The sequence below is a fragment of the Lutra lutra genome, chromosome 2 (genome assembly GCF_902655055.1).
Source record: "Lutra lutra chromosome 2, mLutLut1.2, whole genome shotgun sequence".
Classification (NCBI taxonomy): domain Eukaryota; kingdom Metazoa; phylum Chordata; class Mammalia; order Carnivora; family Mustelidae; genus Lutra; species Lutra lutra.
In genome coordinates, this window is record NC_062279.1 from 58,676,879 (window position 1) to 58,701,434 (window position 24,556).

At 47.2% G+C, this 24,556-nt stretch overlaps 1 protein-coding gene across 1 annotated transcript in view; it reads right to left on the reverse strand.

Annotated features, from left to right (window-relative positions):
• Positions 1-929: 929 nt before the first annotated feature.
• Positions 930-24,556, reverse strand: part of SCARA3 (scavenger receptor class A member 3) — a 56,828-nt gene continuing 33,201 nt past the window's right edge. Inside the window, exon 6 of the mRNA XM_047717506.1 lies at positions 930-2,832. Within this exon, the coding sequence (XP_047573462.1) occupies positions 2,381-2,832 (452 nt within the window). The 3' untranslated portion in view covers positions 930-2,380. The remainder of the gene's footprint in view (positions 2,833-24,556) is intronic.

Here is a 24,556-nt window from a genome sequence, read left to right on the forward strand (position 1 = left end):
TACAAAAATGCAAAATACAAAAGCAAAACAGGGCATAGGACTTACACTAGGCCATGTTTTACTAGCAAATGAATACATTGTGTTACCTACCACAGACAATTGTGTCTCCCCAAAGTTTATCTATTGAAGCCCTAACCTCCAGTGCAGAGGTATTAGGAGATGGAGCTTTTAGAAAGTGTCTGGGTCTTGAGGGTGGAGCCCTCATGAATGGAATTAGTGACTCCAGAGAGCTCCCTCCCCTTTCTTTCCTTCCCTGTGAGGGCTCAGTGAGCATGTGGCCAGCTATGAGCTAGGAAGCAGGGCCTCACCAGACTCTAAGCCTGCCAGTACCTTGATCGTGAACTTTTAGCCTCCAGAACCGTGAGAAATAGATGTCTGTTGTTTGTAAGTCAGCAGTCTGTGGTTTTCTGTGGTAGCAGCCTAGATGGACTTAGACTTATGCTTTCCAAGCCAGCCCCCGAGGGCTGAGCTCCCCTCACACATTCCAGCCTCCTGGGGCAGGCATGGCTAATTCATGGGGGTACCCCACTGTCTTCTGTTTCCTGGGGATCCTGGAGAGCCAGGCCTTTGGGGGAAGATCTAGCCTGGTCTCTTCCTCCTTTTTTCTTTTATCTGCCAGTCTTAGAGGCAGGAGAGGGAAGCCTCAGGAAGGTATCCCTCAGATGTCCAGGACCCATTTTGTCCTGGTCCATTTCAGCCCACTGGGCTTCTGCTCGTTGTGAGTAAATCCCCCACATCCTCTTGGTCCTTGGCCCCAACGGGACAACTGTGAGCTCCTGGTAGAACTCAGTATTTCTAGATGGAGGGGCAGAGGGGGAGACCCAAACTCCACCCCTCGTCCACCGGTTCTCCTTCCAGGGCAGGTGAGGCAGAGCTCCTGAAGGCATTAATGCCCCCTTTAGGGCAGAAAGGACCAGAAGACAACTCCCTTCTGGAAAGAGCTCTTTACTGAGTCAGTAATACTATGTCTCATGATATCATAGGTAGACAGGATTACACGGCAGTGGGGGCAGGCGGGAGTACAAGCCAGTTGCACACCTATGACGAGAAGGGAGGTGACACTGTGAGGCTTTCGGAAGGAAGGAAGGAGCTGGAGTCTGAGTTGGGGCAGGGGAGGAGACAACTCCATGCCCCCAGCCCAGGAGTGGTGGGAATCTGTCAAACCCAAAGGAGGGCAGCTTGACAACCAGTTTAGCCTGGGGACCGCCTTCACCTTGCTGGGGGGATGTCCCAGAGCTCCTTTCTGCACCTGTGCACAGGAAGGGGGTGAGGGGTGATGTCAAAGTGAGCCCCCTGTGGATGTTCAGGCCCTTCTGTCTTCGAGTCCAGTCCTGCTGCTCAAGCAGAGAGGCCTCGGCCGTTCTGAGTCATGGTCGGGGGAGATCAGAGGGCGGTTATGGGCAGGAGAGCCAGGCATAGGAGGGGAGAGCTGCCGGGGTTGGCCCTCCGTCAGCCACCACAGAGGGGGCCCATCTCCATCAGCCCCACATTGGGGAGTGGAGCAGGCCAGCCTGGCTTGGAGCAAGGGAGCCAGCCCCGCACACAGCCTCGTGACCCCAACCTCTTCACACTTGCTCCTGCCCCCCACCCCCACCTTCCTTCAGGGTCCCAGCTGCAGGGCACCACTCTGGGAGAATGTTCCAGGGCCTAGATAGTCTTCCCATGCAGATGAGACTCCTGCTTGCATTCTTCTGGGATGCTCCTGGAAGAAGGAGGGCAAGGATGATGTGGAAGAACTTTCTGGAGACATGAAAAAATTGTGCAACTCCTGGGAGCACGGTGCCCAGAGCCTGAGGACAGCAGCACAGGTGGGGGACCCTCTGGTCTGTGTAAGGCAGGGGCAGCTCCTGGGACTCTGTTCCCATGCTTAGAAGGAGAGTGTTTGGGTGGCCAAATCCATCTTGTCCCTAGAGTTTGTACTACATCTTCTGCAAAGGTTTTCCTGAGTCTTCCCAGCCGCTGGGAGCCACAGGGAACTGCTAGCTAGGTTGGTTCTGAAGATGCTGAGTTGGTTAGCAATTCAGAAATAAGATCAAGACCTTCTTCCCAAGGTAGTCACCTCCCTGGCAGGCTCAGTCACAGGACAGGGGATGTCTCCTCCCGCCATCTCCTCCTGCCCAGCCTGGGAAACCCGGCTGGCCCTCCTGGCCAGCAGAGAAAGGTGTGTGCGTGTACATGTGCGTGTGCGTGTGTGTGAGGGGCTGCTTTCTATGGTACAGTCAGTACTGGGGAGCCCACAGGTGCAGGGGCAGGCCGGTTGGAGGAAGCCCCTTTGGGATCAAATTATCACCACTATCTGTAGGTGTGGCTTTCTGGGCCGCTCGCTCTGCCCTGGGGCCCTTCCTGCCATTCTGCATAGCAGTGTCTGGGACTGGGGCTTTTAGTAGCGGCTCTGGCTTCCTGGTGGGCCTGGGGGCCCTGGGAGTCCTGGGGGTCCCTGGATCCCTGGTTCACCCTTAAGCCCCATGGGCCCCCGCTGGCCCGGCGACCCTGTCTTCCCAGCAATCCCTGGTTTTCCCTGAGGCCCGGGGGGCCCTGGAGACCCTGGGGGTCCCTCTGACCCGGGGGGCCCCACCTCCCCCTTGGGGCCTGGCTGTCCTCTTGGGCCTCCATTTCCAAAGCTTCCCTTTGAGCCTTTGAGGCCTGGGAAACCTCGAAGGCCAACCGAACCCCTTTCTCCCACAGGTCCTTTGTCTCCAGGCTGTCCCTGAGGACCCTGGGGTCCTGGTGGGCCCAAGCTGCCAGGGTCTCCTTTGGGTCCTCTGCTGCCAATGGGTCCTTTCATGCCCATGTCTCCTTTGAGTCCTCTTGGTCCTGGAGGGCCGGGGGCACCTAGGGTCAGAGAAAAGAGGGGAGAAGTCAGTACACGAGGGCAGGTCACGAGGCTTTCTCACGATGTAGGTGTGGTGCACAGGTCATATCGACGAGCCTGAGAGTGGGACAGTAACCAAGGCCAGGTCGGCCAGCTGCAGGCTCTGGAGCTCTGGCTGATTCCATGACTTCTCTATGTCTGCCATAGCACCTGTGAAGGGGGACAGGAAGACTCACCAGCAGGCAAGCAGGGATTCAGAGACAAGGTGTGTAAGCCTGAGGCCTGGTGCAAAGTGAGAATTCATTGCTCTGACTTCAGGGTTCAGGATGGGAACTGAGAGAGCTGGACAGGTCTGGGAAATGGCCAAGACTGTCCAGGACTGTCTATCCAGGTCTGGAGGACAGCTTGGCCTTCTATACCTTCTCAAGGTCTTGGATACAAGCCCATGCCCCACAGACATCACACCCTTGGCTCTGCCCATGATGGTCAGGGGACCAGAGATGCAGTCAGGTGACATGGATCAGAAAACCAAAAATCGAGGTGTGAGAGGCAGACCCCTCCCAGAATGAGTGCGTGGGTACAACAGCCCAGAAAAAGGACGGCTCCTCCAGGCGGCCCACCCTGATCACCACAGCCTGTTCTCTGAGTTCCCGAGATACTACTTGCTGAATCTTCCAGGTGATGTGTAGAAAAAGAAGTCACAGTACAGAGGAGTCAAGATGGCGGAGAAGTAGCAGGCTGAGCTGACATCAGGTAGCAGGAGATCAGCTAGATAGTTTATCAAGCCATTCTGAACACCTACAAATCCAAAAGGAGATCAAAGAGAAGAAGAGCAGCAATTCTAGAAACAGAAAATCGACCACTTTCTGAAAGGTAGGACCTGTGGAGAAGTGACTCTAAAGTGACAGGAAGATAGACCGCAGGGGAGGGATCAGCTCCTGGCAAGCGGTGGAACAACGGAGCACTAAATCAGTGCTTTTAAAAGTCTGCTCCACTGAGGGACATCGCTCCAGAGGCTAAGCAGGGGTGGAGCCCACACAGGGTCACAGAAAGATTGGGGGTGTCTGAGTGTTGCAGACCTCGCAGGTATGAAAGCAGGGAAGCCGGCTACAGAGATGGAGCCGAGGAGTGAGCTCTCAACTCAGGGATACCTTAAACTGTGGTCCGTGGCACAGTCAGGCCACTGCTCTTTGAGCAGGGAACCCACAAGATCCGGGGAGACCCCCACTGGGAGCTCAGGGATCTGCTGGGTTTGGAGACTCCAGGCGAGGCTGTTTGCCAGAGACAGAGATGCTTGGTCACAGGCTGGGTGAACTCAGAGCACAGTCAGAGGCCAGGGAGATGGGAGTAATTGAGTGCTTCTCTCTGGGGCGCACTGAGGAGTGGAACCCCAAGCTCTTGATTCCTCCAGGCTGGAGATAGGGAGGCCGTCATTTTCATTCCCGTCTTCCAGAACTCTATGGAAAGCCTTCAGGGAACAAAAGCTCCCGAAAACGAACTTGAGCAGATTACTTAGCCAAGCCCCTGGCAAGGGTGTTGCAATTCCACGTAGGGCAAAGACACTTGAGAATCACTACGACAGGCCCCTCCCCCAGAAGATCAATAAGAAATCCAGCCAAGACCAAGTTCACTTATCAGGACGAACAGTGGAATTCCAGAGGAGGAGAAAGCAAATCATGGAATTCATGGCTTTCTCCCCATGATTTTTTAGTCTTGCAAAGTTAATTAATTTTTTTAATTTTATTTTTTTCTTATTCTAATTTTTTCTAACTTCTGCTCTTTCCTCTTTTAACATTTTTTAACTAGTTTATCTTAACAATACCTTTCATAAAAAATGTTTTTGAACCTTCATTATTATAGTCATATTTTATCCTTCATTGTATCTAACTTTATTTTTTGTATACACATAGGGTTTTTTCTTCTAAAAAATTTTGGGATACAACTTCTTCTAATGGATCAAAATATGCCCTAAATCTAGCACAGGGCTTTGTTCTAGTCTCCAGCCTGAGCAAATTCTCTCCACTTTCTTTTTCTTTCTATTCCCAACCAACTTACCTTATCAACTCCTTTCTTAGAATTTTTTTTCAGTTTTCATCTTTACAGTCATATTCTATCCCTTCATCGTGTTTACCCTTATTTTGTGTGTGTGTGTGTGTGTGTGTGTATACATACATATATATAACTTTTTCTTTAAAGTTTTGGGAGGTAGTTTCTTCTAAGAGACCAAAATACTTCCAAAATTAAGTGGGTGGCTCTGTTCTATTCATCAGTCTAATATGTATATTTTCTTTTTTCTAAAAAAAAATTTTTTTAACTTCTTTTTACCCCCTTTCTTCTCCACACGATTTGGGGTCTCTTCTGATTTGGTTAACACCAAAATAACACCAAATATTTTCCAGGGGTATTTGCCACCCTTTTAGTATTTTATTCTCTCCTTCATATAGTCTTATCTGGATAAAATGACAAGGTGGAAAAACCCACCACAAAAACAAAAAACAACAACAAAAAAACCCCCAAAAACCAAGAGGCAGTACCAAAGGCTAGGGACCTAATCAATGCAGACATTGGTACTATGTCAGATCTAGAGTTGAGAATGACGATTCTCAAGGTGCTAGCTGGGCTTGAAAAAGGCATGGAAGATATTACAGAAACCCTGTCTGGAGAAATAAAAGCCCTTTCGGGAGAAATAAAAGAAGTAAAGTCTAACCGAGCTGAAATAAAAAAAGGTATTAATGAGATGCAATAAAAAATGGAGGCTCTTACTGCTAGGATAAATGAGGCAGAAGAAAGAATTAGTGATATAGAAGACCAAATGGCAAAGAATAAAGAAGTTGAGCAAAAGAGAGACAAACAACTACTGGACCATGAGGGGAGAATTCAATAGATGAGTGATACCATAAGATGAAATGATATTAGAATAATTGGAGTTCCAGAAGAAGAGGAAAGAGAGAGGGGAGCAGAAGGTATATTGGAGAGAATTATTGTAGAGAATTTCCCTAATATGACAAAGGGAACAAGCATCAAAATCCAGGAGGTGCAGAGAACCCCCATCAAAATCAATAAGAAGAGGTCCACACCCCATGACCTAATAGTAAAATTTACAAGTCTTAGGGACAAAGAGAAAATCCTGAAAGCAGCCTGGGACAAGAAGTCTGTAACATACAATGGTAAAAATATTAGATTTTCAGCAGACTTATCCATAGAGACCTGGCAGGCCAGAAAGAACTGGCATGATATATTCAGAGCACTAAATGAGAAAAACATGCAGCCAAGAATACTATATCCAGCTAGGCTGTCATTGAAAATAGAAAGAGAGATAAAAAGCTTCCAGGACAAACAAAAACTAAAAGAATTTGTGAACACAAAACCAGCTTTACAGGAAATATTAAAGGGGTCCTCTAAGCAAAGAGAAAGCCTGAAAGTAGTAGACCAGAAAGGAACAGAGACAATATACAGTAACAGTCACACTACAGGCAATACAATGGCACTAATTTCATATCTCTCAATAGTTACCCTGAATGTAAATGGGTAAATGTTCCAATCAAAAGACCCTGGGCATCAGAATGGATAAAAAAACAAAATCCATCAATATGTTGTCTACAAGAAACACATTTTAGACCCAAAGACACCTCCAGATTTAAAGTGAGGAGTGGAAAACAATTTACCATGCTAATGGACATCAAAAGAAAGCTGGGGTGGCAATCCTTATATCAGATCAATTAGATTTTAAGCCAAAGACTATAATAAGAGATGAGGAAGGACACTATATCATACTCAAAAGGTTCGTCCAACAAGAAGATTTAACAATTTTAAAATCTATGCCCCTAACATGGAAGTAGCCAACTATATAAATCAATTAATAACAAAATCAAAGAAACACATCAACAATAATACAATAATAGTAGGGAACTTTAACACCCCCCATCACTGAAAAGGACAGATCATCTAAGTAAAAGATCAACAAGGAAATAAAGGCCTTAAATGACACACTGGACCAGATGGACATCACAGATATGTTCAGAACATCCCATCCCAAAGCAATGGAATACACATTCTTCTGTGGTGCACATGGGACATTCTCCAGAATAGATCACATCCTGAGTCATAAATCAGGTCTCAATTGGTACCAAAAGACTGGGATCATTCCCTGCATATTTTCAGACCACAATGCTCTGAAGCTAGAGCTCAATCACAAGAGGAAATTTGGAAAGAACCCAAATACATGGAGACTAAACAGCATCCTTCTCAAGAATGAATGGGTCAACCAGGAAGTTAAAGAAGAATTGAAAAAATTCATGGAAACAAATGATAACGAAAACACAATGGTTGAAAATCTGTAGGACACAGCAAAGGCAGTCCTGAGAGGAAAATATATGGTGATACAAGCCTTTCTCAAGAAACAAGTAAGGTCTCAAATACACAACCTAACCCTACACCTAAAGGAGCTGGAGAAAGAACAATTAAAAAAAGCCTAAACCCAGCAGGAGAAGAAAATAATAAAGATTAGAGTAGAAATCAATGAAATAGAAACATAAAAAATCCAATAGAACAAATCAATGAAACTAGGAGCTGGTTTTTTGAAAGAATTAGTAAAATTGATAAACCCCTGGCAGACTTATCAAAAAGAAAAGAGAAAGGACCTAAATAAATAAAGTCATGGGTGAAAGAGGAGTCTGGAATTGAACCAACACCAAAGAAATACAAACAATTATAAGAACATATTATGAGCAATTGTGCCAGCAAATTTGACAATCTGGAAGAAATGGATGCATTCCTAGAGACATATAAACTACCACAATTGAACCAGGAAGAAATAGAAAACCTGAACAGACCCATAGCCAGTAAGGAGATTGAAGCAGTCATCAAAAATCTCCCAACAAACAAGAACCCAGGGCCAGATGGCTTCCCGGGGGAATTCTACCAAACATTTAAAGAAGAATTAATTCCTATTCTCCTGAAACTGTTCCAAAAAATAGAAATGGAAGGAAAACTTCCAAACCCATTTTATGAGGCTAGCATTACCTTGATCCCAAAACAAGACAAAGATCCCATCAAAAAAGAGAATTACAGACCAATATCCTTGATGAACACAGATGCAAAAATTCTCACCAAAACACTAGCCAATAGGATCCAACAGTACATTAAAAGGATTATTCACTATGACCAAGCGGGATTTATTCCAGGGCTGCAAGTTTGGTTCAACATCCGCAAATCAATCAATGTGATACAATACATTAATAAAAGAAAGAACAAGAACCATATGATACTCTCAATAGATGCTAAAAAAGCATTTGACAAAGTACAGCATCCTTTCTTGATCAAAACTCTTCAAAGTGTAGAGATAGAGAATACGTACCTCAATATCATCAAAGCCATCTATGAAAAATGCACAGCGAATATCATTCTCAATGGAGAAAAACTAAGAGCTTTTCCACTAAGGTCAGAAACATGGCAGGGATATCCACTAGCAGCACTGCTATTCAACATAGTACTAGAAGTCCTAGCCTCAGCAGTCAGACAACAATAAGAAATTAAAGGCATCCAAATCAGCAAAGAAGAAGTCAAACTATCACTCTTTGCAGATGATTTGATACTTTATGTGGAAACCCCAAAAGACTCCACTCCAAATCTTCTAGAACTTGTACAGGAATTCAGTAAAGGGCCAGGATATAAAATCAATGCATAGAAATCAGTTGCATTTCTCTACACCAACAAGAAGACAGAAGAAAGAGAAATTAAGGAGTCAATCCCATTTGCAATTGCACCAAAACCATAAGATACCTAGGAATAAACCTAACCAAAGAGGCAAAGAATCTGTACTCAGAAAACTATAAAGTACTCATGAAAGAAATTGAGGAAGACACAAAGAAATGGAAAAATGTTCCATTCTCATGGACTAGAAGAACAAATATTGTGAAAAAGTCTATGCTACCTAAAGCAATCTACACGTTTAATGCAATCCCTATCAAAATCCCATCCATTTTTTCCAAAGAAATGGAACAAGTAATCCTAAAATTTATATGGAACCAGAAAAGACCTCAAACAGACAGAGGAATGTTTAAAAAGAAAGCCAAAGTTGGTGGCATCACAATTCCAGACTTCAAGCTCTATTACAAAGCTGTCTTCATCAAGACAGTATGGTACTGGCTCAAAAACAGACACATAGACCAATGGAACATAATAGAAAGCCCAGAAATAGAACCTCAACTCTATGGTCAACTAATCTTCGACAAAGCAGGAAAGAATGTCCCATGGAAAAAAGAGAGTCTCTTCAACAAATGGTGTTGGGAAAATTGGACAGCCACATGCAGAAAAATGAAACTGGACCATTTCCTTACACCACACATGAAAATAGACTCAAAATGGATGAAGGACCTCGATGTGAGAAAGGAATCCATCAAAATCCTTGAAGGGAACACAGGCAGCAACCTCTTCAACCTCAGCCGCAGTGACTTCTTCCTAGGAACATCGCCAATAGCAAGGGAAGCAAGGGCAAAAATGAACTATTGGGACTCCATGGAGATCAAAAGATTTTGCACAGCAAAGGAAACAGTTAACAAAACCAAAAGACAACTGACAGAATGGGAGAAGATATTTGCAAATGACATATCAGATAAAGGGCTACTATCCAAAATCTATAAAGAACATATCAAACTCAACACCAAAAGAACAAATAATCCAATCAAGAAATAGGCAGAGGACATGAACAGACATTTCTGCAAAGAAGACATCCAGATGGCCAAGAGACACAAGAAAAAGTGCCCCACATCACTCAGCATCAGGGAAATACAAATCAAAACCACAATGAGATACCACCTCACACCAGTCAGAATGGCTTAAAATTAACAAACCAGGAAATGACAGGTGCTGGCAAGGATGTGGAGAAAGGGGAACCCTCCTACACTGTTGGTGGGAGTGCAAGCTGGTGCAACCACTCTGGAAAACAGCATGGAGGTTCCTCAAAAAGTTGAAAATAGAGCTACCCTATGACCCAGTAATCGCACTACTGGGTATTTACCCTAAAGATACAAATGTAGTGATCCATAGGGGCACATGCACCCCAATGTTTATAGCAGCAACGTCCAGAATAGCCAAACTATGGAAAGAACCGAGATGTCCATCAACAGATGAATGGATAAAGAAGAGGTGGTATATATATATACAATGGAATACTAAGCAGCCATCAAAAGAAATGAAATCTTGCCATTTGCGATGACGTGGATGGAACTAGAGGGTATTAGGCTTAGTGAAATAAGTCAATCAGAGAAAGACAATTATCATATGATGTCCTTGATGTGAGGAAGTTGAGAGGCAATGTGGGGGGCTTGGGGGGGGTAGGAAAAGAATAAATGAAACAACATGAGATCGGGTAGGAGACAAACCATAAGAGACTCTTAATCTCACAAACTGAGGGTTGCTGTGGGGAAGGGGGATAGGGAGGGGGTGGTTGGCCTATGGATATTGGGGAAGGTATGTGCTATGGTGAGTGCTGTGAAGTATGTAAACCTGGCAATTCACAGACCTGCATCCTTGGGGCTAATAATACAATATATGTTAATTTAAAAAATTAAAAATTAAAATAAAAAAAAAAAAGATGTCGCAGTACAGTGAAAGCAAACCTTTGGTGCTTATCTGGTGAACTCAACTAGACTGTGGAACCCCAGCAAGAGAGTGAGGGCCACAGCTCACATCTCCCGCCCTGGGCATGGAGCCTGGCACGTGGCAGGAAAGCTCCCCCCAACAGCTGAGGGCCCCCTGCTCCCACGTGGCTCTGGCCCAGCACCTGGGGGAAATGCCGAGATGAAGATGTGGTCTGTCCTTAAAGAGCCCAGGTTAGCTCCCAAGCCAGGGGTCAGAGGACTGTAATATCCCTCTGAAAAGGTGGGTCTGAAAGTCACCACCTCCCGGAGTTGTACCAACCCTGAGGATACAAAGCACAGTGTGGCCATCACTCTGCCCAAGGCATCTCTCAATGCCCGGAGCGTGGAGGAAAGAGGACTCTCCGGCCTCATGAAGACCATACAACAAAGGCCCAGGAAAGACCCGGCTTTCTTCAGTGGTCTCTGCAAAGGGGCTGTGGGAGCAGTGGGCCCCAGGGCTGGCCTGGGGGCTGAATTTTCATGCCGGGACTCAGCTATCCCTGAGAATGCAGCGGCTGCATGAGTCCTCTTGCGAAAGACTTGCAGCCTTTTCGAGCCAGGTGGGAGCCAGTCCAATTCCATTTCACAGAGGAGGCAACGAAAAAGCCCAGAGAGGTGAAGCAGCATTCTCAGGGGCCCCTGAGCGGAAACCACAACCCAGGTGGGCCTCTCAGGGATGAGGGATCCTGCAGCTGGGAGCTGGGAGCCCTGCCTGTGGCCGTGACCCAGGTCTGTGGCGCCAGGGCCTCCTCCCCAGCTGAGGAAGATGCCGTGGCTGTGAATCCTGGCTGATGCTACCTGCTGTTCAAGCTCCCCGCGGCCAACTCCCTTTGTGTCTGCTTCCCGGAGGGTTTCTGGGGAACAGAGTGTCAGTGACACCACCTTCTTTCAGATCTAAACTGGGATCTAAACTGGAAACTGGAGCCCAGACAGAGTCAGCTCCATGAAGGCCAATAAAAACCTTCCAGCCATTCTCTGCCCACTCCCCACCCATGCCCACTTTCCCCCACACAGCGGGGAAATGTGTGCATTTCCATGTGTGCTCGGCTCACGTGGCCGGCCAGCTGCACAGGCCAGAATTCTGTCACCCCGCTGGCAGGGACCAGGGTGAGGCTGGCTGGCTCTGGAGGGGACACCTGGCCTGGAAGCAGCCCAGAGGCAGGTTTGCAGAGGCCCTCCTCCCTCGCCCATTCCCTCTCCCTGTCTTGCAGCCCATAGCGAGGCAGCCCGAACCACCTGGGACAGGGAGAGGCCCATGTTGGGGACACACCCACCCCACCCCACCCCCGCCGCCGCCTGGCAGGACTTGCTAGGAGCTGGCAAAATCATGGCGCTGGTCAGTCTTCACCCCGGTTCTGGACTCAGCATGTTGAGCCCACTGAGGTTGGAACAGCAGAGCACTTAGGAGGTGGAGAGGCCCCAGAGGCTGGGTGGGTGGCTGGGAGTCAGAGGGCCCTGGAGTTACGATGGGCAAGTTCTGCCCACTCGGGAGCTCACCTCTCATCTAGAAAATCGAGAGTCACTCTTGACAGTTCCGAAGGACCCCTGGAACTCCACCACGACCCCTCTTCCTGCCTCGGTCCCTGTTCCCCGGCCTGCTTTTTTGGGATCAGCGTCTGCTTGCTCTGGGAACACAGCTTCCTGGTTCCTCACCTGCTCGACTTCCAACCATGGCTGTGCCTTCCACTCTTGTTCCTGGATAGAGGGCTCCACACTCCCTGTTTCCAGCCATGAGCCAGGAAAAGCACGAGCAGTCTCCTCTCGACAAGGTCGCCCTGCTTTAAGCAGTCTCCAGGTCCAGCAGGAGCCCCCTCACTCTCTCCGGGGACCCCATCCTTGCCTCCCCACTGTCTTCACCAGCTGCCCCTCCTCTCTTGCTCAAGATTGGGAGCAGCTGGCTGCGAAGGCTTCTCAGGGTCTCTATGCCAGTCGTAAGGGAGAGAAGGCAGAGGGTAAAGGCCCTCTCTTCTGCCCATCCCCACCAACCCCTGTAGCCTCCTCTTCCGGGGGGAGCTCCTGGCGCCTTCCCTGGATGGATTAGGTTAGGCACCCATGAGCCTGGAGAGAAGGTGTGTTGTGTGCCCACCTTGCTGCCCCAGGAGGCGGCAGCCCCCAGCCTGAGTGGAAGGAGGTCTTCAGGGGAAAGAGCCACATCCCTCTCCACAGCCCCAGTCGTGGCTGCACCCACTGACCCTGTCTCTGAGAACACAGAAGGATGCCCTAGACAGTCCCCTCGAGGACATCAGGTGGGGTGGCCTCATCTGGGACAACTTCCCAGGCCTCCCTAGCTGCCCTCATCAGGGGCCAGTAGACGAAGCCTGCCCTGTGTCGGTGTGCCCATGACATCCAGCCCCCGGCTCACTCTAACTTGTCCGTGACCTGCCTTCTCTTGGAAAAGGGAAGGGCCATACGAGGAGCGAACGTGTGTCTGCCAAGCCTCTCCTGTGTTAGCGCCGCACACTGAGCTTGCTGTCCCATTCTAGAGATGAGGAACAGGGGTGCAGAGGCTGGCTGCTTGCCTAAGGTCATCAGCAGGAAGGGGGTAGAGATAGGATTCAAAGCCAGACCTGAAACCCTGAAACCCATGCTCCCTCCCCCGACCCTGCTGCCTCTGGTCCTCATCACACTGTGGCTGGGGGCTCCTGGCCCTTTCCCCAGCCCCCAACTCCCCCTGGCCTCCCCCTGTTGGGGCCTCCTGCCTGGTGCCCAGAGGAGAGGGAGGGTCCCCATGGAGCGGGGAAGGGGAACCTGAAGGTGAGCTGAGACCCTGCGGGTCCCTCCCTGGCCAGCCATGAATCATGCACTCAGTGGGGACGGCTGGCGGCCCTGGGTCTAGCCGGGAGGAAGTAAACAACCATAGCTTGGTGGTGAGCTTAGGAGCCAGGAATGTGGACAGAGGCTGACCGAGGCACTCAGCAGGACAAGGTGCCCCTGACACAGCCCATAATCAGATCGTAGTATGAGTAGGGCTAAGGGCAGAGGAGTGGGGGGCTGGATCCTGCTCTGGGCAGTGGAGGGACATTTAAAGCAAAGGAGGAAACTGAGTGGCAGTGGCTGAGGTGCAGAGTTGGGGGGAGAGGCATGGGGCACCCTGGAGTTCTGGGGAGGTCCATAATTACCCAGGAAGCCAGAGACTATAATTAGGCCATCCCGGCCCATTAGGATAGAGCCACAACTGACTGCATGTCTGGGACGAGTAGGTGGTCTGCTCCTGGTCTGCACCAGGAACCCGGAGGAGAAGGAGGGGGATGGGTGTGTGGGTGTGTGTGCGCGCGCGCACGAGTGCACACGCGCATATGCACAGAAGCAGCAAGTCTGTCAGCACTCAATGCGGCCCACCCATGGGTGGGGTAGTGTGTGGGCAGGAAGGGCCCACAGTACCTCTCACGGTCCAAAACCGCAGGCCAGCCTACGAGGACAGAAAGAGGTAGAAACGGGAAGGGCGCCTCTTGGAAGGCTGGTGCCATGGAAGGCGCACAGGCCTCGCCTTTGGAGGACCTGGGTTTGGGCCCCAGGTCTGATATTAACAAATCGGATGACTGGGTAAGGGTCTGTCCCTCCTTGCACCTCAGGCTTCCCTCCATTCAGTGAATATGTTAGCTTGGGTCAGGGGCTGTTGATGTTGGCTGCTGTCACCTGAGGAACACGGGGAAAATGACCAATGACAATGGACTTCTACTTCAGTGACACAGTAGATGGCAGCAGACCGAACTTCTCCCATGGAGAACAATCTGAATCATCAGATCAGCAGATCAAGTAGCAAGACATCCTTCTGATGTCTTCGGAGAGAGACCAAAGGCCAAAATCACAGGGAGAAGGGAGACCCCTGAAAGCCTGGCCCTCTTGGCCACGTTGCTTCTCAAGGCATTTGTTGATTAGTGATTAGTGTGGGCAGAACCCCTGAGAAGCCAGACAGAAGGCTGCAGCTGTCAGGCTGAGAAGCTAAGCTGGGTTTTCAACAGCCTCTTTGGGGCTGGAGTTCAGGACTGCCAAGATTCAGGAGGAAAGGAGGCTGTGTGTGCAATTGCTGTAAGGAATTGAGAAGGGGCAGAGAAGTCAAACAGAACATTCAGCTTCATTCAGTGGTGCTGGGGAGACAACAGAGTTTAAGACCAATAAGGTGGTAGGGACCTTGTAAACAGTCCTCCAGGACCATGCATGGTTATCATGAGTGTGTCAGAAATAGGCCAAGTGTCAGAGCAGCAGTTGGTTAGGTGTCTGATTTGATTTCAGCTCAGGCCCTGATCTCAGGGTGGTGACACTGAGCCTCCTGTTGGACTCTGTGCTGGACGTGGAGCCTGCTTAAGATTCGCTCCCTTTACCCCTCCCCACTTGAGTGCACGCATTCTCTAACTCTCTCTCTCTAAAAAAAGAAAAAAATAGGCCAAGTGTCACCTTCCTTGCCCACCCTTAGCTTCTAGCCTTGTTTATGCTTTCATTATGCATTCACTGAGCAAATGTTTCCTGAGTGCCTTCCAAGGGCAGGCACTCTGCTGGGTTTTTGGTCATTGAGACAAGGAGCCCATCAACAAGCAAATTAGATTCAGTCCTAATCCTGAAATTAGGACACACTTTTATAGTTTACAAAAACTTGTTCATACCCATTGCTGGCAATGATACTCATGGCTACCCCATAGCATATAAGTAAGGCAGGTATTAATGTTCCTATTTGTAGATGAGGGAAACTGTATTGAAAGTAGCCAAGAGCCTTGTCCAAGATCACTCAGCTAATAAGCAACGATGGTTTCCTGTCTCCAGTTCCCTAGCAACAGTCCCAGTACAGACACTGTCTATCACAGACACAGAAATCATCCTACAGAATAGGAAGAGGGAACTATCTTATGGGAGGGACAAAGACTACGGAAGTATCACAGGCTTTCTGTTGAGCAAATGGAGCTAAAAGGGGTCTCAAAGACCAGCTGGTCTTATCTTTTCCCTTACAGATGAAGAACAAAAACAAACAACAGAGGCTTGGAACGATGAAGTGATTCTGTCTACAGACTCAGAGCAAATTTAAAAGTCAGACTTCTCTCCCACATCATTTAAGAGTCCAGCCCTTCAGTCCGCACTCAGCACCTCCCCGTTGGCTGTGGTTCCTGCTGTCCCACCCCCCGTATTCTAGAGAGCAGCTCAGCTCCAGCCAGGGGGAGACCTCACTGCCAGTTCCAACATGAGAGGCTGGCAGCACCTGTCTGTGCAGGAAAGAATGAGAACCAAGTTCCTTTAGGAAGGGATGTACATTTTGTACCTGAAATTCTCTCACTGATGAGAAAGTATTTTCATGTGCTGCTTTAACAAACCAAGAGGAATGTAGACAGATGTGCAAGAACAAGAGTTGGAAGTGGCTGAAACGAATGTCCCACCTTGCTTGCACACTAAGATGAGGTCCTTGGATGAGAACGCTGCCATTATCAGCACACGAGCAGATAAAAATTCCCATGACTCTAACTGGGTAATACTTAGAATGAGGCTCCCCTCCAACACCTTGAGTATCATCTTCCCCTTCTTCACTCTCCACCCCACACCTTTACACCTAGGCAGGACCTGAGTGGAAAGTCCTTTTTGGTATCCACAAGCTCATGCTCTCAGTGTCTCCTCTTCAGGCTGGACAGTGGACGTGTGCATCTCAGAGCCACGACAAGGGGTCAGTTTTTAAAATCATAGTGTGCCCTTGAGTTCATGCCTTCACCTTCCCCAGTCTCAGGTCACCTTTCTGTAAAATAAAGACACCGACTCCTTGATGTTGCCTTGTCTACTATACAAAGGTGGTTTTGAGGCTGAAATGAAACAAAGTGTGTGAATGTGCTTTGACATTGGGAAAGCTTTATATTCCACTTGTTCTTGGGCTCAATGCAACGAAAATACAAAATGACCAGAGAATGAACCACAAGAACTACCTAGTAAGGCCTTTGCTGGAAAAACGCATCCTAGAGGTTGTATGTTAGAGATACATATTTTAGGTAAAATACTGAGGGAAGATTTCAGTTACCCAAGAAACACTCAGTACCTGGCTTTGTTGCAAAAATATGACAGCAGGCAAACAAGACCTACCCCCACCCAACACCACCAATCTAGAGGAAAAAAAAAAAAAAACCCTAGTGGCAGTAGAAATGCTCACTGATAAAAAAAAATAAGGGCAACATATGTTTGAGATTAAATGGTTAAAGCAAAATAGAATCAGAGAGGCTGGTTCCAAGTCTGTGCTCTGCAGAGAGAACAGAGGTGTCTAGGATCATGGGACCCTCCCTTCTTTATCCTTGGAGCTCCCTTGGTTATCAGGCCCAGATGTTTGGCCCCCAAACTGCAAACCATAAATTCTGGAACTGCCATATCTCAGTAGCTAACTAATTCTTTTATCTAGAGCCAAGACTAGTTATATTTTCAGGTTGAACATTCTTTCCACCAAGACACATGCTTCCTCGGGAAGGGTTCAGGGAACCTGGGTATAGCCATCCAGATTCCTAGCATAAAAGAATCCTGATTAGGAGTTCTTTTGGACTCTTTTGCAAGACAAAAACTGTTGGGTCTACTGCCGTGAAGGAGTAGAATGTAAAAGTAATAGTATTTGTTAGGGATTGAATTGGGTCCCCTCAAAATTCATAATCTGAAGTCCTAACCCCCAGTACCTTGGAATATGACCTTCCTTGGAGACAGAGTCTCCACAGAATCAATTTTAAATGTGGCCACTAGGTAACCCCAAATCCAATATGACTGGTATCTTTATGAAAAGGGGAAACTGGACACAGAGACAGACATGCACAGAGAGAAGATGAAGAGACCCAGGGTGAAGCTGGCCACCTATAAGCCAAGGCCTGGAACAGAGGCTCATAGCCCTCAGAAGGGACCAACCTTGATCTCAGACTCTGACCTCCAGAGCTTTGAGACAATACATTTCTGTTCTTCAAGCCTCCTAGTCAGTAATACTTTGCATCAGCAGCCTGAGCAGATGAATACAGTGCTCATTTCATAGTGAACTTCTCATAAGCAGAAGCCATAGAGCATTTCAAGTGAACTGAACGAGGGGGCCAGAGAACCCCCCTTTGATATGGAATCTAGGAGTAAGGTGGGGATGGAGGTACCCCAAGGGGAAGATGAGGTCAGCCCCTTGCTGGGGAAACTGATGGGGAGTAGACAGGAAAAGCCCACAACAACGACACGGAACAGTCTGGGGACAAGGAAAGGAGAAGGCCATTCAAGACAGCTTGCAACTTTGGATCTCAACTGCCTTGAATTTGAATCCTGTTTCCATTCCTTGATAGCTGTGTGAGCCTGGCTAGACCTCATGTGGCATCTAGCTCTTCACTGCAGGCTTTTTGGATTCACAGTTTCAGAGATCCTGGGAATGAAAAAAAATAATGTATATGCCCTACGCTTTCCCCAAGACTTTGCATGTATTGCTCCCTCTACCTGGAACTCTTCTGCTCATCCATGCTGACTCTGTTATACCTGACTTATTCCTCCTTCTTTCTCAGGTCTGATTATTAATTTCATATGTCAAATTGACTAGTCCATGGGGTGCCAAGATATTTAGTCAAACGTTATTCTGGGTATGCCTGTGAGGGCGTCTTTGTATGAGATTAATATTTGAATCAGTAGACTGAATAAATCCCCAAAGTGGGTGGGTCTCATTCAATCAGTTGAAGGCCTTAATGGAACAGAAAGGCTAAAAGGGAACTCCACCTGTCTGACTACTTCAAACTGGGACATCAGTTCTTTTCTGCCTTTGGATATGAACTGAAACACTGGCTTTTCCTGGCTCTTGACCCTGCCAGCCTTCAGACTGCAATGACACCATCAGCTCTCCTGGGTCTCAGACTTTTGGACTCAGAATATAATGCAACCATTGGCTCTTCAGGTCTCCTGTTTGCTGACTCACACTGCAGATCTTGGGCTTTCCTTGCTTCTATAATGTGTGAGCCAACTCCTTCAATTCCTTATAGTAAATCAATATCTCTTTTCAGAGATCTTAATGGACACAGGATATATATATCCTGTTGGTTGGTTCTGTTTCTCCAGAGAACCCTGACCAATACAGATTTTGGTACCAAGAGTGATTCTAAAGGAACACAATATTAAACATGAGTTTTCTAAGTTGATCTGGGGTTTCTGGAATTGACTCTCTAATCTAAGATTTAAAGATGCTAATGACTTTATTTCTAAGTAGTAAAGGCAGTCTAATGGTCCAAGGCATATGTGATAATAGAGAAATGAAAAGTACTGGGGACTCCTCATGAACCACTTATGAGAGGCAAGGATCTGGGTGCCCATGTGTATGATACTTTCAAACACTTTTATCAAAATAATGAGTATAATGAGGATTGGTTGCTCCTAGTGTTACTGGACAAAGTGGGGAAAGAAAAGGTTGGCCTTGGGATTTAAATTCCCAGCTCAAGTGTCACATAAATGACCTGCAATCTATGTCTGCCCTTATCTCCTGTAGTTACAGGGATGAAATTGTTGAAAATCTAACATACCTTATCCTGTGATTGGCTGAATTGCAATGCAGGTCGAATTCCCAGCTTCCTGGGGAGTCTCCTGTTAAAATAAAGGCTTTGACTGGGAAGGAATGAGATCCTGAAAGTTGGATTGGGGGTATATGGGAAGACCCTGATGGATCTGGGGACACTGGACCCCTAAATTATGATGAGTCATCTTTGGCAGTGGAAGCAGTTTCTCCACCCCCAGTATAAGTGACTTCCTGAGGCACCTGGCTACTCAGTTAAGCATCTGACTCTTGATTTTTGACTCAGATCATGATCTCAGGATTGTGGGACTCAGCCCCTCATTGGGCTCCATACTCAGCAGGGGAGCCTGCTTGAGATTCTCCCTCTCCCTCTGCCTCTCCCCACTGTACTCTCTCTCTCTCTCTAAAATAATAAACAAATAAATCTTTTAAAAAATGACCTCTCAACCTGTGTCTGAACCCTGCCTTGCCTGAGGAGAGGACAGTGGCCTCCCCCACTGCCAAGCAAGACAATGCTGATTGTCCTGAGGACCCACCTCCCCATCCTTCTTTGCTTCTAGACCTATAACTAGACTCAGTTCTCAGCAGGACCCTAACAGTGAGGTAAAGTATGTGTGTGCTATACTCCAAAAGAATTACCTGAGTTTTCTAATTCGTACGGATAGATATCTGGGGACTACTTGTGGTAGTGGATACTAAAGGTGTGGGATAATGGTGGAAGAAACATAATGTTGGATCAGGCAAAATTCATTCATAGGGGCTGACTAAGCAGAGATTTTCTAAGTAATGTTGCATCTTGGGGAGTTAGAAAGAGTCTAACAGTTTGTTTGTTTCATTGGCTGAAGCATGGGCAAAAAGACCCACAGGGAGTGAGTGAAAAATACTGGGTCTGCCTTGATTTCATGTAAAGAAAGGGATCCAAAGACAGGGAGAGTGGGATTTTGGAGTGGGTTTATCCTCTGAGACCCACTCACCCACCCTGGGAAGGTCCAGAAGACATGACTTTCACCATGACTATGAGAAATAAACCTGTGGGGAGAGTCTTAGAATCCTTGAAGAGCTCTATGATCATTCTTTGTAGGCCAGACCTTGCAGGGAGAATTGCAGTCTCTGAACTGGGAAACCTAACCACAATGACAGTAATTGGATCCTGGGGTGGCAAATACCTAATTGTGGCACTCAACTGCCTAAGGCAAGGAGAGCCTGGGTACCATAATAGATAGCAGAGTCAGTGCAGTGATGGGGATAGGCTGACATGCACAGACCCATGGTATTGGCTAGTTGGTCATAGTGTGCCTAGAGGTGAAACAGATAGGAGGCCTACTAAATTCTTACTTGTTCTGAATAAGCAGAGAAATTCTAGGTCAAGTGAACAAAAGTCTAATCTGAATTATAAAAACAGTCATGGCTTCTCCTCAGACTTGAGGCAGTTTACAAACCCAAAATGACTTAGATGAAAGGGAAGCTGGGTACCCTTGAGGAAGGACCCCAGTACACACCAAATATTTATATTGTTAATTTTCCCAGCCTTTCCCAAAAGGACCTACAGGTTTTTTTTACCAAAATAACTGTGCACTAGGGAAAAGGAAATAATCAGCCTTTTGGGGAACTACCACACACTGGCTCTGAATGGACACTGATTCCGGGAGACCCCAACCCCCCTGTGGTCCTTCAGTCTGAGCTGGGGGCTTATGGAGGTCAGGTGATCAATGGGGTTTTAACTGAGGTCCATCTCACAGGAAGTCCAGGGGGCCCTTGAAGCCACCCTGTGGTTGTTTCCATGGTTCTGCATTGCATAACTGGAACAGACATGCTGAGAATCTGGCAGAACCTCACATTGGTTCCTTGATCCATGGAGTAAGGGATATTATGGTGGAAAAGCCAAGAGGCACTGCCTCTACCTAGGAAAATAGTAAAACCAATGCAATCCTGCATTCCTGGAGGGACTGCAGAGGTGAGTACCCCCACCAAGAACTTGAAATTTGCTGACTTGGCCAGTGCAGAGGACAGGTGGACCTTGGCGAATGACAGTGGATTTTCATAAGCTGAACAAGGTTGATTCCAACTGGTGGCTGCTGTACCAGATGCAGTTTCATGGCCTGAGAAAATTAACACATCCCTGGGGATGCAGCTATTGATTTGGGAATTGTTTTGTTTTGTTTTGTTTTGTTTTTTCCCCATACCTGTTCATAAGGCCCTCCAGAAGCAGTCTGCTTCTGTCTGACCAGACCAGCAATACACCTTCACTGTCCTGCCTCAGGGGATCTCACTGCTCCAGTTCTGTCACACTTCAGTTCACAGGGAACTTGATCTCCTTTCCATGTCATCGATGATATCATACCAGTTGAACCTAGTGAGCGAGTAAGTAGTAGCTTGCTCTTTGCAAGACATTTATGTGTCGGGGGGAACATAAATATGACAAAAATTCAATGTCTTTGGGGCCCCTGAATGGCTCAGTCGGTTTAGTGTCTGCCTTGCGCTCACATCATGATTTCAGGGTCCTGGGATCGAACCCTGCATCGGGCTCCCTGCTCAGTGAGGAGTCTGCTTCTCCCTCTCTCTGCTCATGCTTCCTCTGTCTCTCTCAAATAAATTTTAAAAAAATTTCAAGGGCTTTCTACCTCAGTAAAATTCTTAGTGGTCCAGTGATGTGGGCATGTTGAGATATCCCTTCTAAGGTGAAGACTAAACTTCCATTTGGCCCCTCCTATAATGAAAAAACAGGCACGCCTAGTGGGGGCAATGTACACATCTTCCTCACTTGGGTGTGTTATTCCAGCCCATTTACTGAGTGACCTGAAAAGGTGCTGGCTTTGCGTGGCACCCAGGACAAGAGAAGGCTCTGCAACTGGTCTGGGGTACAAGGTAAGCTACTTTGCCCCTTGGGCCATATGATCCAGCAGACCCAATAGTGTTTAACATGGCAGTGATGTTAGGGATGCTGTATGGGGCCTTTGGGAGACCCCTATAGAACTACACTATAGATCCTTCAGATTTTGGAGCAAAGCCATGCCATCATCTGTGGGTCACACTATTCTCCTGCTGAGAAACAGCTCTTGGGCTGTGATAGGGCTTGGGTAGAGAACAGATGCTAGCCATGGGCCACCAAGTTACCATGACACCCGAGTTGCCCATCTTGAACTGGGTACTTCCTGACCCACTGAGTTACAAAGCTGGGCATACAGAGACACATTCCATCATCCAATGGGAAGTGGTATATATGTAATCAGGCCTGAGCAGGCCCTGAATGCACAAGTTAAGTTACAGGATAAAGTGGCCCAATAGCCATGGTCCCTACTTCTACTATACTACCATCTCTCTCCCAGCCTGCACCTATGGAATTATGGGGAATTCCCTATGACCAGCTGATGGAGGAAGAGAAGATTCTGGCCTAGTTTACAACTGGTTCTCCATGATATGCAGGCATCACTTGAAAGTGGACAGTTGCAACATCACAGCCCCTCTTTTAGACTTCCCTGAAGGACAGTGGTAACCGAACATCTTCCCAGTGGGCAGAACTTCTGGCAGTCTACCTGGCTGCCATGCTTTCTTGGAAGAAGAAATGGTCAGACGTGTGATTATAACCTGCTTCACAGGCTGTGGCCAATGGTTTGGCTGGATGGTCAGGGACTTAGAAGAAACACAACTGAAAAACTGGTGACAAGAAAATTTGGGGAAGAGTTATGTGAATAATCCTCTCTGAAGGATGAAGACATTTGTGTCCTCTGTGAATATTCTCCAAAGGGTGAGCTCAGCAGGGGTGGATTCTAACAATCAAGTGGATATAGCATGAACTATACTGTGAGATAGTCACAGTATCTAGTCAGCCTTCTTCTCCAGTCACCCCTGTCATCCCCCAATGGGCTCATGAACAAAGTGGTTCATGGGTAGTTCAAGGGATGGATTTTGTGCATGGGGTCAGCAACATGGCCCTCCAGTCACCAAGGCCAGCCTGGCCAGGGCTCCCACCAAGTCCCTAATTTGCCAACAGCAGAGACCACCAGCAAATCCCCAGTATGGCCCCATTCCACAGGGTGATCAGCCAGCTACGAGCTGACAGTTTAATTACACTGGACCGCTTCCATCATGGAAGGGGCAATGTTTTTTCCCTGCTGGAATAGGAACTTACTCTGGATATGCATTTGCCCTCCCTGCATGAAGTGCTTTTGCCAAAAAATGCCATACAGAATGCATTATCCGCCATCATGGTATTCCGTGATATTCCAATGTAGCGTTGCTTCTGATCAAGGAAATCACTTTACAGCAAATGAAGTACAACAATGGGCCCATGATCATGGAATTCACTGGTGTTACCATGGTCCTCACCACCCTGAAACAGCTGGCTTGACAGAAGATTGAATTGTCCTTTGAAGACTCAGTTCCCGAGCTAGCTAGGTGGCAATATCTTGCAGGGCTGTATACGGTCTGAATTAGTGTCCAATATATATGGTGCTATTTCTCTGATAGCCAGGATTCACTAGAACTGGGATCAAGGGGTGGAGATGAGAAAGACACCACCCACTATCACCCCCGGTGACCTACCAGCAAAATGTTTGCTTCTTATTCCCACAACCTTATGCTCTGCTGGCTTAGAGATCTTAGCTCGAAAGGAAGGAATGTTTCTGCCAGGGATACAACAATGACTGCATTGAACTGGAAGTTAAGACTGCTGCCTGGTCACTTTGGGCTTCTCAGGCTTCTGAATTAGTAGGCAAGGAAGAAGATATTGTGCTGACTGGGGTAGCTGATCCTGACTACCAAGGAGAAAGTGGACCACTACTCTACAATGGAGGTAAGGGACAGCATGTCCGGAATTCAGAAGATCCCACAGAAGGTCCTGAAATAAATTCAGTGGAAAGCTACAACAGCCCAGTCCAATCTAGGTAGTACCCTAGATCGGGAATGAAGGTTTGGATCACCTTACCAGGTAAAGAATAACCAGCTAAGATGCTTGCTAGGACAAAGAAAATACACATGGGTCGTAGAAGGAGGAAGTTATAAATACCAGTCATGACCATGTACTCCTTGTCAAGAGTATTTCCTCCTTGGTGTGTTATAAATATATAAATATAAATGTATATAGCAAGTATTTTTGCTTTCTTCCCTTTCTTATCCTCTTAGCATGTAACATAAAACATAAAATATATTGACTTTATATCACAGTATTTAAATATTGTTAACTTTATGTCATAGTATTGAAGTTATGAGATATCAAAGGGAAAAGTAAATATCTCTCAAGGACTTTACCTTCTCTTCTGGGGAAGGGGTGAGTGTGATTTTGGTTGTACACAGGATACTCGCATCATGAGTATTAGGCAGAATTGTAGCCTTGTTAGTATCTCTATTTGGAGATTAAGTATGATTTAAGGAGATGTGCACGGGTGCCAAGTTGATCTGTGGAGGTTAATTTTGTGTGTCAACAGGACTGGACCACAGAGTGGCCAGACATTTGGCCAGACATTATTCTGGTTGTGTCTGTAGGGGTGTTTATGGATGAGACTAATATTTTAAACTGATACTGAGTAAAGTAGATTGCTCTCCTAATGTGGTGGGCCTCATCTAAGCAGTTGAAGACCTGAATAAAATCAAAGACTGACCCTTCTGTATGTAACAGAGAATTCTCCTGCCTGGTAGCCTTCA